The sequence below is a fragment of the Pleuronectes platessa genome, chromosome 6, assembly GCF_947347685.1.
Source record: "Pleuronectes platessa chromosome 6, fPlePla1.1, whole genome shotgun sequence".
In the NCBI taxonomy this organism is placed as follows: domain Eukaryota; kingdom Metazoa; phylum Chordata; class Actinopteri; order Pleuronectiformes; family Pleuronectidae; genus Pleuronectes; species Pleuronectes platessa.
In genome coordinates, this window is record NC_070631.1 from 15330319 (window position 1) to 15346579 (window position 16261).

The 16261-nt window shown below is 44.4% G+C and overlaps 1 protein-coding gene across 9 annotated transcripts in view; it reads left to right on the plus strand.

Moving 5' to 3' along the window:
* The window catches only part of casz1 (castor zinc finger 1), a 74015-nt gene that overhangs the window by 28895 nt on the left and 28859 nt on the right, over nucleotides 1-16261 (plus strand). For 8 of the 9 annotated variants that reach the window (XM_053424452.1, XM_053424456.1, XM_053424454.1 and 5 more), the window contains exons 1-2: nucleotides 1-13; nucleotides 13974-14534. The exon at nucleotides 1-13 is cut by the window's left edge and continues 196 nt beyond it. In XM_053424452.1, coding sequence (XP_053280427.1) covers nucleotides 1-13; nucleotides 13974-14534 — 574 coding nt within the window. The remainder of the gene's footprint in view (nucleotides 14-13973; nucleotides 14535-16261) is intronic. The other variant, XM_053424457.1, reaches the window with a different exon arrangement.

The following is a 16261-nucleotide window of genomic DNA, read 5'->3' on the forward strand; positions in this document are numbered from 1 at the left end:
GGTCTGCTGCCAGGTAAGACTCTCACACACTTTCCTCTCTGCCTCTCACTCCCTCCCTCTCTCCCCCCTCTCACTCACTCACTCACTCACACACACACACACACACACACACACACACACACACACACACACACACACACACACACACACACACACACTGGGGTTGAGTGCTACCTCGAGATGAACGGGACTGCTACTAGTTGCAGTTGGCATGAGTCAGGCACGCATGTGTAGTGATGTGGTGGGTGGTGTCAAAGTGTGTGTGTGTGTGAGAGAGAGGCAAAGAGAGAGAGAGCAAGACAGAGGAAACAGAGCAGGTGTAATGTTTATTTTTTGGGACATTTTTTAACTAGAGATGCACATTTGCACATATCGTGCACTGAATGTGTTGAAGTAGTTTTGATAGTTTGTTGCTTCCTCAAAAGTTTTGTTGTTGACTTTTTGTTCACTCTGCAGTTCCACTTTTAGATTTGACACTTTTTTTATTTAATACTTTTATTTACGACATTTCAGAGAAACTAAAATGCAGTTTTCACAACTCATAGAGAAGTGAATTTACTTTAATTTCTTAAATTTTCCATTAAGATACAAGTTTCTTTATTTTTGAATAAGATATTGTGAACTTATAAAATACAGTGAATTGCTACAGATGAACCTACACAGTAGTTGATAAAGTAGTTTTATGTAGTTTTATTAAGCTCAACTTCAACCAGCTACCACACTAAAATATTTTCACATAACTATTTATATTTCATATATTTAATTTATCTTTCATAATGCATTAAACCATTGATTTATTTTTACTTATTTTTACAAATTTGTACTTTTTTTTAAATAACTTTTATTTGTGTTACTACTTGGACTTAAGTAAAGCATCTGAATACTTAAGACATTAATACTCAGCACATTACTTAATTCCATATTAATAATTTTTATCAAGAAGCACTTTTTAGGTCATTCAAGTAAAACAAATACTTTTAATTTTGAATTGGAAACAGAAATAAAAAAGATCTAACTGTGCCATTCAGAAGGTTCAAAATAGAAATAATTAAAAAAGCACCATAATCCCTGCACTCTAATGTAAAGTGCAGATGTTTTCAGATCAGACATGCCGTAATTTGCGGTGTCGGTCCAGATTGATTTGTCTGTTTAGATACAGATGTTGTGATGGAGAGGTTTGTCATCGGAGGGATTTTCCACTCTGCTGATGTAAACACTGTCTGTTGAGAAAAGGCTAAAGAATCCTTCTCTCCCTGCTGGAGACACAGTTCTGAACTGAATAATTCTCCTCGCGTACAATTAGATTTTCTCCTTTTGGTTAAATAAATACTGTGTGTGTGTGAACATAAACACAGATTTACATGCGGCCCTGTGGGTGTCTGTCTCTTAAACAGCATGGGCCTGATTTTTCTTGTTAAGGCCCACAGGAAAAAAAGAAAAGAAAGACGAGGCGGAAGTTGGCCAGCTCTGACTTCATGCTTGCTGTTTATTTGTTTTTATAACAAATGGAACCGGCTTCCCGAGTGAAAGGTGAAGTCAGAATTGAATTTGGCTTGCGTTACCGTGGCGATCTGGCAACCGCTCCTGTGTCCCATAGGGCTGCTCCGGTTGCTGTGTGCTGGGCGCGTGTGTTTGTTATTTAACTGGCTGTGTGTGTGTGTGTGTGTGTGTGTGTGAGTGTGTGTGTGTGTGTGTGAGTGTGTGTGCTCTTACATTACGTGTGTGTGTGTGTGTTTGAGTAGTGGGTGGTGGTAGCACCATTCACGAGAGAGACATTTTACTAAGCAGACATTTCCCCCTCTGTTTTCACTCTGACCTGGTAGGAGATTGATGACTGAATTGTGGAGTACATGTTAACAGTAACTGGTGATTTATGAAGATACTTAGGGTAAGTGAGGCCGCACAGGCTGGAGGGGAAGAAAAAGATATAGCCTTTTAAGTTAATGCAAAAATATAGCCTTTTTAAGTAATAATTGTTATTACTACTGCAGGGGTTTGGGGAGAGGTCTGACTTAGAGTTGGATGTGAAGCTTTTCCTTTCATGCACTTCTCTTTTCTTGGATTTTTAACTCCATTCAACAGTGCAAGTTTCTTAAAGAATTTAAAATGTGTTTAGAGGAGGATTTCCTTCGATAAGCTAAATTCCAATATTTGAACGGAAAAGAAAAAAACCTACTTTTTCCTGGGTAAACCAAGATGGAAAACTTCTCTTGGATGAACCCTTGCACTGCAACAAGTGCGCTGTGTGTTTTGGCAGCCCCCCTCAGCCAAAGATCCCTCAGAAAATCCTCATGCAATTTTAGGAGAATCAGATTCTTTCCCTTCAGTTGGCTCGTGAACTCCTTGATATCATGCACATGGAGAATCCTCCTCTCTATTCAAATGTGAGACTCAATCCACTGGGATGTGATCTATGGCGTTTTTAAGGAATAAAGCAATTTTAGGGGAATACGGAAGAGTGTTTCCCCGGGAAGAGGGATGGCTTTCATTTTTTTTCAAGGCACCTCTTAGACTGAGTGAAATGTTTCCCCTGTTCGCTCAAGGACGACTTTATTTCTTACCAGGGATTTAACACTCACTCAGTCCCCTCATAAATACAGCGTCCCTCAGCCCTTCGCTAGCCATAACTCATCCACTAACTCTCTAGCTAACTAAACTCATATAGCAGAGCCAACACTTGTTTGTCTTTTACCCCAGCCTTTCTCTCTCCCTCTTCCTCTCTGTTTCTTTCCCTCCCCACCTGATTTATACGTGACAGAATCTACTCTGACTATCGTCTCACCATGCTCCTGTGCGGATCTGCTTGGCCCCCTCATGGAGTGGGTTTTAGAAGAAATGTGCATTTGAATATGAGCCAGCCTAATCTCCTTGAGGCTATTTAGAGTGAGCCTAATGCTCCAAGAATGAGCGAGAACAACACCAGAGAAAATGCGGACGTCCCTCTCGGCGTGTCACGACACAACTCAGGTCTCCGAACAACGAAGCGAGTCTTTGATTTGCTGATGAAAATCCCTCTTTAAGGCCAAGGACATAAAGAATCCTACTTTCAAGACACCTGTTGAAGCCCTCAGTCGCCTCAGAAAGGTCGACGTGTGTGGCTTTGTTTTTCGCCTTTATGGCACCTACCTGTGGAATTCAGCATGTTATCCCAATGGTACAATAAATAGCAGACGTACAGCAGATGATAAACTTTTCAAGCCATTTCCCTCTCAGAAGATGAAAGTGCTCAGGTGGGAAATTACAGTATGGTGGAAGCCTTTACTGATCTGGTGCCGACTGGCATTTTGGGAGGAGACGGCCTTTCTGGCGTGGTTCCCGTATTGGTTGTTAACAGCCTGCTGGTACCTTCTGTTCTCTCTGTTCAGTCCCACTGGCCCCACACTGACAACTCCTCAAGCATCTGAAGACCCTCTGAAGTCAAAATCGCCCATTTTGATGTCTCATGGCAGCACCCGGCGTTTTGTTGTATTTGCGTCTGAAAACACAGGCCCTGCTTGGAGGAATTACCCTCAGCACTCGTTGGCGCTCGATGGGGGAGGAGGGTTATCATTCCCCTTTTTTCCCCCCATCTCCCCCCCATCTCCTTGCTGTCCTTCCTCTCTTTTTGATCTCGCCATCAAATCTTCCCCGGTTTTTGTGAGTGACGTTTACCCGAGAGCAGCTTGGGAAATGGTTGGCTGAAGAAGACGTTTGAGAAAATGCGCCTGAGCAAGCAATCACCTTTGATAAAGCCATAGTTCCAGTGGGAGAGGAAGAAGAAAGCCAAAGAGTACGAGCATTATTGGTAATGAAAAATGAGCAAGAGGGAGCATCACTCCGATCCCGGCATGTTGAACCAACAATGTATAGTACAACAGATGCGGCAGCGGTACGTCAAACATTTCTCTCTTGTTGTACAACAATGACCCAGAGGACTGATTTGAAACTGGGATACCACACTGGGCCTTTATTGCACAAATAATCTCATAACACAGCACTCACACAAACACAGTAAGTCGCACACCTGCCGCCGTCAACATTGGCAAACCTTCAGCTGTGGCACCAGTTGGCAAAAGGCTGGCAAGGCTTTTGGGAACACTGTAAAAGTAGAAGAAATAATGGGGAAGTTGAAGGCAGTTGGAGGCACGGAGAGCAAGAAATATTAGCTCTAGTAATTAGTACTTCCATAGAGAAGCAGCGGAGAGGACAGTGAGGCAAGCAAGTGCACAAAGGAGGCCCCGTGTGCAGATAATGATGGGGTATCATTGTAGCTCTGACAGCGTTAATCTTGGAGTGCTTCAGAGTGCGTGTGTGTGTGTGTGTGTGAGAGTGTGTGCTTGCTCTGTGCAGCACATGTATATACTGCTGGAGTGTATAGGGTCGTGGTAAAGTGCCACCGACTGTCGCCCCTCCAGTGAGACCGACCACCTGACAGCGCAGTTTATTTGGCCATGTTGACAGTTGCCGCCTCTCGCAGCATCTAGCAGATAGTCCTGAAAATCCACAGCCTCCGGCGCAAGCTCCCGAAAGCCGAACTTGTCTTTTCAGAAGAGGGAGGAAGAAACGGAGGCGGGAAAAAAAAAGGGGAAGAGCAGTCCAACTTTTCTTTGTGCCCTTTTCCTTTTCTCCCCTTCTCATTTGAAGTTGTGAGACACTCATTTAAGCCTCGCTGCACACCGACACTCTACACACGAGAAAGTGTTATGAATATGTATCATCACAGCATATGGCAGCAGTAGCGCTGGGACTAGGTGTGTCCAGAAGGTAGAGTGCTGCCGATGCATTATTCTCCATTCAAATTACCACAGTAAGAATGCAGCGGGAAGCAGGGAGAGGTGTTCGCCACCTCTTTAGACGGGGCAGGGGAAGAAGTTGGATCACGCGAAACAGCAGGAGCGGATGAGCTGTGATGAGCACAGTAGTAGGCTGGCTGAGTTTCCTTGATTTGGTCGATTTTTTCGGCAGGTTCAAACCCAGCACTCGCTGACACGAGCGTGATTAAAAGTGATATTTCTGACACATTAGAATGCGCACGGGAAGTAACCTCCTCTAAAGCGTTCATTATTAGATGCATGACAGACCTGAATATTTATAAAATAGATTTTAATAATTAATAGCAGCAATCTGCTCCCGTAATTCATCAGATTTGCACTTCAACAGAGTATCCGTTTTCACTTTAAAATAATAATAAGAGGAATATTAATGTTGCAGAAATGTAAAACGGGCAGCTGGATCCAGCGCAAATAGGCAAGCGCTCCGTGTTCACTTCTGAGGCTTTCCTTTAACGTGTCACTTTTAAAATAAAATTACATTTTAAGCCGTCAACACGGCGCCGTTTGAAAACCTTCAGCTGCTTGTGCTCGACAATTTAGTGAGTGGCTTCTCACAAATGCGGGAAGTCATGAAGATAAAGATGCAGCAAACAAAGTGGGTGTGGTGTAGAATGCAAAAGTAGTGGTGTCGGCTTTATCAAAAGCAAATGTATTTGTTTGAGTGAACCTCCTTTTGTATACTGAGACCAAAAATAGACAGCATTCTTGTTTTTCCCCTGTAAAGCAGCTTTGCATGTTTCATCGTTTCACAGGCGTTTTCTCTTTTTTTCCTGCCTTATTGTGAGTGTTGTTTTATCCCATCTTCAGATTCAGCCACAGCACATTCCTCCCTCTACTGAACTCCCAGAAACAAGAATGTTTCCGTTTTAGGTGAAAACTGCCGCGTTTAGTTCCGCCTCCAGTTCACATTGAACTTTTCGCTAAAGCACGCTGATTTAGCGCTGTCACTGACACGCCGGTGTGTTTATCCTCACTGTGGATCAGGTTCTCCTGAGTGTGTAGAAATGTGAGTGTGCTCATTTGACTGTGTGTGTGTGTGTGTGTGTGAGTGTGTGTGTGTCTCAGAGCAAATGATGTGACCTGCAGCCACGAGACAGAGAGAAGCAGAAAGAGCACACAAGCACAATTTCGGTCTACAACACCCTGCAAGCAGGCGTGCAACACACATGCACAACAACAACCACACTTTCTATTTGTTTTTGTCACTCAACATATGTGTTTACAGTGGAATCTGCACATACCCGCACGTCCCCAGCAGCATATGGCCACACACACTCTTCACAATGTCGTGTATCATGGAAACCTTGGTGTTGTCACTTCCATCCGGCTTATCCGAAGAAGTAAAAAGATAACAAACTAAAGTTCTGGCAAGAGAATCACAGCCACGGGGTAAAAAATGCAAATCCCACGAGCAGGAAGACTCACTCTCATCACTTCCTCCCTTAGCCCTGCAAAGAACATATTGTGATCAAAGTTTAATTGCGCTTCATAGAAAAAATACGTTGAATATTGAAAGTGCAGAATGTGATAAAAAGTAAGTCTGAAAAAGCCTCCGCCGTTGTGCGAGCCATGGGTCACTGTCCGACAGGTAGACAACCTGTCCAAGATGACATTTTAACAGGCACCTGTGATTCACTCCAGTGCATATAAAGTCCGAAAGAGGAAAAGTCTGTCAGGCAGAGCAAATGTTTTAATGGTAGCCAGGGATCGATGTTGTCAGCGCAGGCATCCTGTCTGGAAATACATACTTTTTTGGGGGTTAATGTCACCTCCTTCTTTTCAAGGAGAGAGAGCGAAGAAAAAGAGCAAGGGAGGAAGAGGTAGAAGGTACTAGACGGAAGGAGGTCGGCGAGATCTCATGCAAACGATCCGAACGACACAGAGTTTAGGGAAATAGCTTGAAAAACTCACTCATTCGCCAGGCCCCCGTATCTTGAAAAACAAATTTGAAACGTAACCTTGGAAATCAATTAAGAAGTCCCCGGGAGCTTGAGAAAAAATAAAGACATTTTTTTTCTCTTCATGTCCTCCACTTAACAGGGACTTGGATCTGCCCATCAGAACGCTGCCTCGTGTACGGGGGCTTTGTCAGCGGGGCTTTATTTAATTTTTTGTAACGGCAGAGAGCCTTATATGCTGTCAAAATGTCTTAAGAGTCTTATTAAAGAAATGCCACAGCTCATTTCCTTGTAATGCAATTCATATGCTGTTGAAAGGGGGCATGTCGAAAGATCTAAACAGCTTTGCTTTTTAGGCTTCACATTAGGGGTTATCTGTGAGGGCTTGTCATTGATTGACATTATCTGGCCTGACAGGGCCTCATATCAAGGTTAACCTCATGGACAAAAGTGCCACCCCGCGCGGACACACAAACACACTCCGTATCACCCACACCCGCAGTCAAATAAGACACGCTCTCCTCAACTTCCTGTTGAGAGGGGCCCACTTCATCTGTGTGTGTGTGTGAGAGAGAGTGTGTAAGCCAGGTGGAGATTTCCAGACTTAATTGATAACTAATGGAGCGGCGTGTGCTGAGTTTACCCTGGAGGATTGACACTGTGTGTGTGTGTGTGTGTGTGTGTGTGTGTCCTGTGGAGAGATGGGTAGAGGGGTAGGTGAAGGTAAGGGGATGGGGATGACTTACTCAGCAGTGTATCGCCAGATTCTGGTAAATTAAATACAGTACGGCGCTAAAGATAATGCCAAGGAGTGACACAAGCCAATCCGGGGGCTCCTGAACTTTACGGCAAGTAGGCCACTCACTTTGCTGCACGAGAAAGTGTGAAACTAAACAACCATGTGAGCACGTACACACACACACACATGCCCATCTCCCAAGAAGCCACAAAGGCAACGAGAAATCCCCGTGACCAAAATACAACTGAAGCAGTTAATCTGTACAGATATTAGCTCAAGGGCCCTTTAGAGGTGCACCGCCGAGCCCCCTCTGCACTAAACTACCCACACTGCCTTGCACGCGGCACCAAGAACAGCAACCACGAGGGAGGGACACAGGGGTCGTCTGCTCATTTACCACGGTGGTTGGCTCATCGAATTGCACTCCCAGTGTCTTAAAAAGACTGGGAGTGCAATTTGAGAGCCAGGCTTCAAAATAAAGCTGCAGGAATACATTCTCCTGGTTTCAGGACATAGAAGCACGAGGCTGTATTTTAAAGCGGAGTTTTCGCCCTGCTCCACGGGAACACTTACAAATTAAGTCGTCATCTGGTGCCAGCTGTGGGTCCAGGTTTCGTGTACAATTTTAACAAGTTAGCCGAGTGTCCCATGAATTACCCTGAGCAGCAAACTGAATAAAAGTTGCCTGTTTTGGTATGTGGTTGTCAGAATGGATCATGTCACTCATGTCGGATAGTGTTATATATATATATTTTTTTTACTCCCTTAGACCATTTTAGGTTGCTTGTCCTCTGCTGTGGAAAACACCATAATTACCCTGTTTGTGATGAAGGCGGAGGGCGTATTTGTCCTACGATTTCAACTTTCCTGTCTGATTGCCCTCAAGTTCAACGTCTTTCCTCTTCCGTCTGCACTTGAAATATACATTGTTTTCTTCAGCCATTGTCCTGTTCCGTCTCACTGTGTGTGTGTGTGTGTTTGTTACTTGGGCCGTTTGTGTCTGCCTTTGTCCTGCGGCGTCTTGTTTGTGTTTTGCAGCAGTGTGAGGGGAGCGTGGCACTTGGCTGAGGGCTCCTATTTGATAACAGCCCGTGGACGGAGCCAGAGTGAAATAGTCCAAACGGGTCCTTCAAGGTCGGCACCCCCAGAAAGACAGTACACAATGTGCAAGGTCACATTCTAGACTAAAAGCAATAAGTGCTTTATTGATAGAAAAAAAAACAACAAGCAGGCAGATGTGCAACCAACTGATTAATAATAAAATAGATTTGTGAGAGAGAGAGACAGGGGGAGGGTCGGGGGCAGAGGGAGAGAAGACAGCTACCTCCTGATTGTACGCCCATGTGTCTGTGCACTGTGTGTGTGTGTGTGTGTGTGTGTGTGTGTGTGTGTGTGTGTGTGTTTGTGTGTGCATGCATGTACAGTATGCTTTGCAGCACAACATTGATCCTGTAGTGGAACCTAAAAAAATCCATTAGAAATCCAGTGGTTAAAAAAGAACAAAATGTGACAGATGGGTGCTGGTGGCAGTTTTCCGGCTGCACATTCTCTCTTCTTCATGCCTGAATCATTTCCTATCATCCCCACAGTTTATGTGATCTGTAAAGTACAGTGTGAAAGTACTGTTTAAAAGAAGATCACAAGCAACTCACTTCTCCTGTTTTCACAGTATTCCCCATATCGTATATATCTCATCAGTATCGCGTTTTATGACTAAGACAACAGACACTGTGGATTCCTTTTTTCCATTCAGTCACTAAATGAACAATGTGCCTTTTGTGCTGCACCTACTGTGTTATTATCTCTTTATGAAAATAAGCACAGGCTATGGGACTGTCGTCATCTTGTATATGCCTTTATCGCGCTCTCTCTTTTTTCCCTTCTTGTCCCCAACCTGGCAAACCTGCCAAGTGAGTAGAGCTCTAAAGTGGATCAGTCAGTGGCAGATTTAGATTTGAGGTGGGGAAAGCTAAGTCCCAGCCCCAGCCAAAACTGTCTTGTCAGGAAGACTCAGAGGGACAGGAGGGCTGGGAGATTTCCATATGCTTCCCCCCCCCCCCCCCCCCCCTCTTGCTCCTCGGTCGTGTACCCGTCTTTACAGCCCCCTTATTTCTAAATCCCTTCTCTACATAAACTTCCCCTCAGATGTGCCCACCCCCAAACCTACATCTATCAACTAGTTGGCAATGGCATTGTTTTTAATCATCAGAACCTCAAAATTATTATTATCGCTTCTGATGCGGCAATTAAAACTTCAGGTCAGAGGCACAACGAGCGGTGATCAGCAGCCGAGCTGAGAAGTTTTAATTAGACGATCAGAACCATTAATGCACAAAAAAAAGGTGTGCGCTGGGAAATTAACGGGAACGTCTTAATCAGGGTTAGCGACTCCGAAGAGGAGTCAAGTGAACAGAGAGCAAAAAACAAATCATTTCCGCACCACTGGGACAAAACTCAATTAAATATGCATGCGGAAAAATGGAAATTTCTCAGCATAGGCTGCACCGACTGTTAGGAAACTGTGGCAAAATCTCACAGCGGGGTCGGCGACCTGCTTATTGTTATTCTTGTGTAATAAAAATGAGAGAGGGGCCAGATGCTGGGGTCTGGGTGTCGTGGCGTAGTTGTCCATCAGTGGCTTTCCGCTTGACTTCCTTGCGTCTGCCGCAACCTCTCTGCCATGCAGGGGGAGAGAGACAGAGAAAGAGAGAGAAGAGGAAAACACTCTCTTCCTGCGAGACCTAAATTTACAAAAATAAAAACATGGTAATTTCAAGTGTGTCTGTGCATGTTTGCCTGCGTGGCTCAATGATTTTCCTGAAACACGCACGCACACTCACTCTCTCGCACGTACATCTCCCCGGAGAGCCACAGACACAAAAGGTTCACTGAGCTCCACACAGGGAGCCGCAGCCTCGTCGATTAATCTGCCAAAGGTTCATAAAGTTATAACTACGCTTTTTTAAAGAGCTGGAGAAACTCTTCCTCCGCATATTGTAAAATAATCCTGAGCTGAGCAGACGTCTCCCAGACCCTGTTTGTATTAATTAAGTCCTGATATTGAAGGGGGGTTTGTCCCCGTGTCAGTCATGTTGAAACTCAGCAGGAATCTACAACGAGCCCCGTACCTGTGTTTGATTAGGTGAAGAGATAAGCTTCAGTTTAAACAAGTAATATCTACCTCCCTTATATACAGACCCTCCTGCGTGCTGGCTCGCTCCGCACAAACTGACAGCGCTGCAGGGAGTCGATGTGTTTACTGTGAGGCACTGCATTTAGAATGAACAATAAAGCCAGGTTAAATAATTCTCTATATGTTGTAAATGTAATTCTACAATTTCCATACCATGATTACAAACGCTTCTTGGCAAAAGCCGGCTCGTCTAGTATGTCAGGGAGAGGTAAAGCCCGCGGTCTTCCAACTGTGGTTAACTCCCACAACCCTTACCCGGAGCTGCCTTGATTATAGTCTGCGCACGTTCACACAAATAATGCACTTCCAGCAGCGTTATTAGGATTTGAAACACCACTTGATTGGGCATGATATCATTCTGGCACACAAACAGAGAGTCTGCATCAAAAAACCAACAAGACCTGTGGGGTTTGGAGCGGTGGAAGAGCGTGTTTGTCAGTGCGGCAGTGCTTGAACACAAGCCGTGTCATCCGAGGCGCTGACAAGAAACAGGGCCCTGAAGAACTGGATGATGCACTTATTTTTGACTGAAGATGAAAAAGAACCCGACCTGGTCCAAATGTATTCAAAATACTTTCTTGACTTTTTTCCTCAGGTTTTTTAGCCTTATACAGACAGCACGCCGCGCTCCACTGTGGCCCTGCACAGTTTCCAGTAAAAATAATGTCACAGTTAACGTAAGCAGTCGGAAAAATTAGTTTCAGCTGTTGTGTTCGCTTTTCCAAACCTGCCTGTTTCTCCCTCCTCGCCGTGCTCACTGAGGTGTCTCCTCCTTGACAATTAGCACACCAGGCTAAAACCGAAGTGTAAATAATGTCCGGCGCGTGTGACAGTGTTGTTTTTCTGTCTGATATTCATTAATAAGGCAGAATGCTTACTGGACTCTCGGGGAGGTGGGGGAGTCGGTCCCAGAGGGAAAAGTTGTTCTTTCATGTAGGTCCCCACAGATTTTATCTCATTGTACGCTATCATGCGCACAAACGACTTGAGGTAAACAGCTTACTGTTACCATAGCAATCTCAATTGAAAGCAGTGGCAAAAAAGCTGCTGAGGACAAAACCCGCAGCATAAATAATAGTTGAGACAGCCTCCGTAAACCATCGAACCACGGCGTGTCCCTTCTCCGGGGAAGCTCACAATATTAAATTTGTTTTAAAGAACGCTTCACCTTTAAAACAAAACATCACATGTTTGTTTGAGATGTCTATTAATTGAGCTGTAGGCCTGGAACGGTAGCACTCGGCCCTCTTTTATAATTGTTAACAGAAATGTATAAGTGAAAAGGCACTAATGGAAAGAAACAGCTCTGTAGGGGTCATTTCCTACAAGGAGCTTGTGATCGCAATGGAAAGGAAATCAGTAGTTAAAGCATGAAATACTGAACACGGTAAACAGAAAAGAAACTACCTCCACTGCAACACCCAAATGACCTCAATCTTCCTTTGGAGAGTATTTCTAAAAAAAATATATATATATATATAACTTGAACATTTATGGCCTCTCCTTCCTAATAGTTTTTCCAGCTGATTTTTTTTTCTTCCAAATTGCTGTCTTCTAAAAGGTGACCCTTTCACCCCTGCCTGCAATTGTCTAACACTAAATTGTACGGTAATGTGCCGCTGATATATGACCGCCTCAAAACTACATAATTCCTGGAGTCATTGTTTCAGAGAGGAAGCCTGCAATGTAAATACTGTAACTGAGAAAGCATGTGTGGGGGGCAGGGGGTGCATTGTGATCCGTAAACTCCTTCAAATTGTGTATCCTCTAATGATTCCACAGCTTTGCAAAAGAAAATGAAAACAGGATTTTATGTTGCACCAGCGTGATTTACATAATGCCGGCAATGGCTCACACATGATTGTGCTTGGCTTTATGGCTGAGGGGAAATGAAGGGGCTCGTTCTCATTGTTGTAGAAAGTGAATTGAATCTTTAAGATAGAACTTTGTTACCTCTGATATCGTACATTTCTCTCAGTTCGGATGGTGTGTCCTTAGCTCGGCCTGGTCTATTATCTCGCTCACAGTGCAGCTGGGTTCAAATTCAATACAACTAAGAGGAAATGTCTCCTCTGTTATTTGGTATTTACCAGTTTCCACAGAGCCTCAACTGACACAGCTGAGGCTCTGCTGAATAAAAATCTTAACACAAGTGAACAACTTTTTTTTAATTTATCATAAATACTGTGTAGCTCAGGGCCACCTCTTCCTCCTCCTACTCCTACGAACCTGATACAGATCTGGCCTTGATTTTGAGTCTGGAAAATGCAGTTGGAAGGTGAACTTTGGTGGCTCTGGAAATCAAGTGAAAGGTAACACAGTGCAGTTTCTGCCCTAAAAAGGCAGCTCTGGATGTGGAATGCCACAGGCAGCTGTTCCTGCCTCATCAGAGGACATGTTATAAAGATAGCCCCACTTGGGTTGAAATAATGCCACCCATTCCTGCCCTGAAGCACACTCTATCATGCTCTATTGTTCAGGGAGGCCCGGTGGGAAAAAAACGCTCGGCCTGTGTAGTATGTCTTGTGAAGTAAAGACATGTAAAATACAGGAACTACAACATTTGTTTGAATGATGTACCTGTGTTGCTGTCTTGGTTAGATCAGCAGTAAAATACAGCAGAGTGTAAACAGCTTACACGCACACACGTTGTGTTATTTTGCTGTTAATAAAATTATTATTATGACGGTTATTGAGCTGAATCCTGCTGAATAGCCGACGTGAGAACAGGGTCCAAAAAGCCCAAAAGTGCTCAGTGCTCAGCGGTCAGCGCATTCTGACAGCCTTAACGCTGGGCAGCCCCCCACTCAGTGGCAAGACCACAGCCTCTTGAGGTGAGAGTGAAGATAACATTTCACGGTGTCTGTATAGCGCTGTCATGTGAAGGATTATGTAGCCGTGTATCTGCTGCTTGTAGTACCGTAGGGGGTCTGATACCTATCTGCCTGTGGTTTCAGCTGCCTGCACCTTTTTTTTCTCCTTTTTTTCCCACCAATGCGTTAACGTCAGAGCTGACCAAAGAGGTGTGACTTAGAAAGATATGTACAGTATCTCAGTTTGTCCTTTCAGTCTTGTGCTGTTATTGTTAAGTGCTCTCGTATGTTATTAATAGCAGCAGTCGCTGTTGTTCTGTGGCAGTTTGTTTTTCCATTGTGATGTTTTAAATCAGTACAAGTTACTGACGTGGAAAAGCAGCTTCAAAGCTGCTTCTGGTGAATCTCAAAGCATTTCTGCGGTTCATGTGGAGGGAGTTACGTTTTTTCTCAAACTTTACCCGATTTGGTTTTACTAATGTTATGTGTATATTGTTATTTTTTGTTTGTTTCTAACAGCTGAAAGGAGTTTATGCACTGAAACGACCTCAGGAAAACCCAAGATGGCCGCCAAAAGAAAAGGTGGCCTAAAACTCAATGCTATCTGCGCCAAGCTGAGCCGCCAGGTGGTGTTCGACAGCAGCTCCCAGAATGCAGAGGGAGACCAGAGTGTAGCAGAAAACAGCGAGCGTGGAAGTTCCCACGACGACGACATCGAGACCAACTTCCCCGAGAGCCTGAGCCTGAATCAGAGCCTCGAGGAGGACCAGAAGAGACGCGAGGCCATCGAGAAGTGGGTCAACGGCGAGTACGGCGACGAGCCGCCGGCTCCCGAGGGCGAGCAGGAGCGCGAACTCAAAGTCAGCAATGACGAAGACGGCCCTCCCGAGGGCGTGTACATGGTACACCCCAAAGGCTGCAGCGACGACGAAGACCATGCAGAGGAGGCGGAGCCTGTGGCCGGGTCTCAAGATGGCAGTTACCATGATGACAAAGAAGGTGAAGACAGGCCTCCAAAAGACACCGCCTTCATGCCACCGAGCGAGGCCCCGAGTCGCCAAGCACCGTTCTCCTCTCCAGGTACATTCTGACACTGTGTCCTCCCTCTGATGGAGACTTCTTATACATCTTAAACCAACACCGCCTCTGCCCTTTAAAACATTTCACTACATAGCATCAAGGCTTAGATAAAAGGGTGGGTGACATTGTCACCTCCACTAAAGCTTAAGTGTATCCAAAGTCACATTCTACAGTTACAGTATGAATAGCCAGAGACATAAACCTAAAGACAGATTCAACTCCTAGACATGGGGGGGGGGGGGAATCAGTAACTTGTCAGTGTGTGGTTAACTGTATGAAGAAATTCATAAATGGAGCGCGCTTACAACATAAGGCTGTTTATGTATTCTCCCAGCAGCTGTGGGCCAACAGCGCATGGCCGGGCCAGGCTAAGCTTCACATTACACCCAGGATTACATATTGACTCTTTGATTTTTCCCTAAGCTCACTAAACTTAGCCACTGCTTCAAGCTCCTCTATTACATGGAGCCGTAGTCTGCCCTGGAGGGGTTTGTTGTTTTTTTCCACAGTTGTCAAATCCAACAGATCAATCGTCAAATAAAGTCAGGAACATAGAAGTTATCCTACAGTGCCATATCAACCTTTAAGCACGTCACACACAACAGCTCCACGTATGTATTGATTAACACACATTAACGTGTTTTGATACATTTCTCATATGGGTTCTCGTAAATGAGTCACTGACGGCTCAATTGTAAATTTATGATGTTACCTCGCAATAATTTACTGATTATCAAAGAGATAACATCGGCAGAAACTTCCAACAGTCATCTGAGGTAGCAAGAATATGCGTTAGCAGCACAAACAATCTTTTAATAAAGCGCCCTTTACTGTTATACACTTTGTGACCCTTGAAACTGCACGCACACACACTATGGGAGAGATTGGCCTTTGTGTAGCAGAAGTTAAAACAGAGCTGTAAAAAGGAGAAAAAAAAAAAAGTATACTCGGTTATATGAATAGATAAAGCCTGTTTTTTCACAGACAACCAGAGAGAGGGGGGGGGGGGGGGGGGGGGGGACAGCAATTTGCAGGCGAGACCGGTTGTTGTGGTACAAAAACAAGTTTTGTTTCGTGCTTGCTCACATCAGTTTAACAGTTTTTTTTTTCTGGTCTTTCATCTAGGTTTAGGTATGTACCTCAGAGTCATGTACACGAGCTCTTTTTGTTTTCATTTTTCTTCTTGTTTTCAACGACCGTGCACCAGTAGCTCCGGCCACACACACTCTCACACACACACTCTCACACACCAACACACACAAACACACAATCAGGGGCAGGGGCTTCTCAGAAAATGAAGCGTGTTTCATTTCAAAGGCAAATGAAAAATGTTTTGTGGTTTTAATTAGTCATTTTGTGTGTTTGTCATGGCCCAAAAAACAAAAAACCTGTCTGTTAATATGTATTACTGTAGCAGGCCTCCACCTCTGTCTTCTCTGTCTCCTTTACTACTTCACATCTCACTACAAAGCCAGAGTTTGCAGACTGCAGGGAGAGCATCCTGCATAAGTTGTTGCAAATCTTATCTTTAGTGTGTGTGTTTTTTTCAGAGTTGCTCTTTGTTGATTGTAACTAGGGCATCTATATTGCCACGTTTCTGCTCAGCTCACAATTAAAACAACCCCCCCTCTGTCTCTCTCTCTTTCTCTCTCACCCTCTCGCCGCTGTCTTTCAAAGGCTGATGCGGAGTGCACATAATTATGCATATAAACATAGTGGCTTAATTA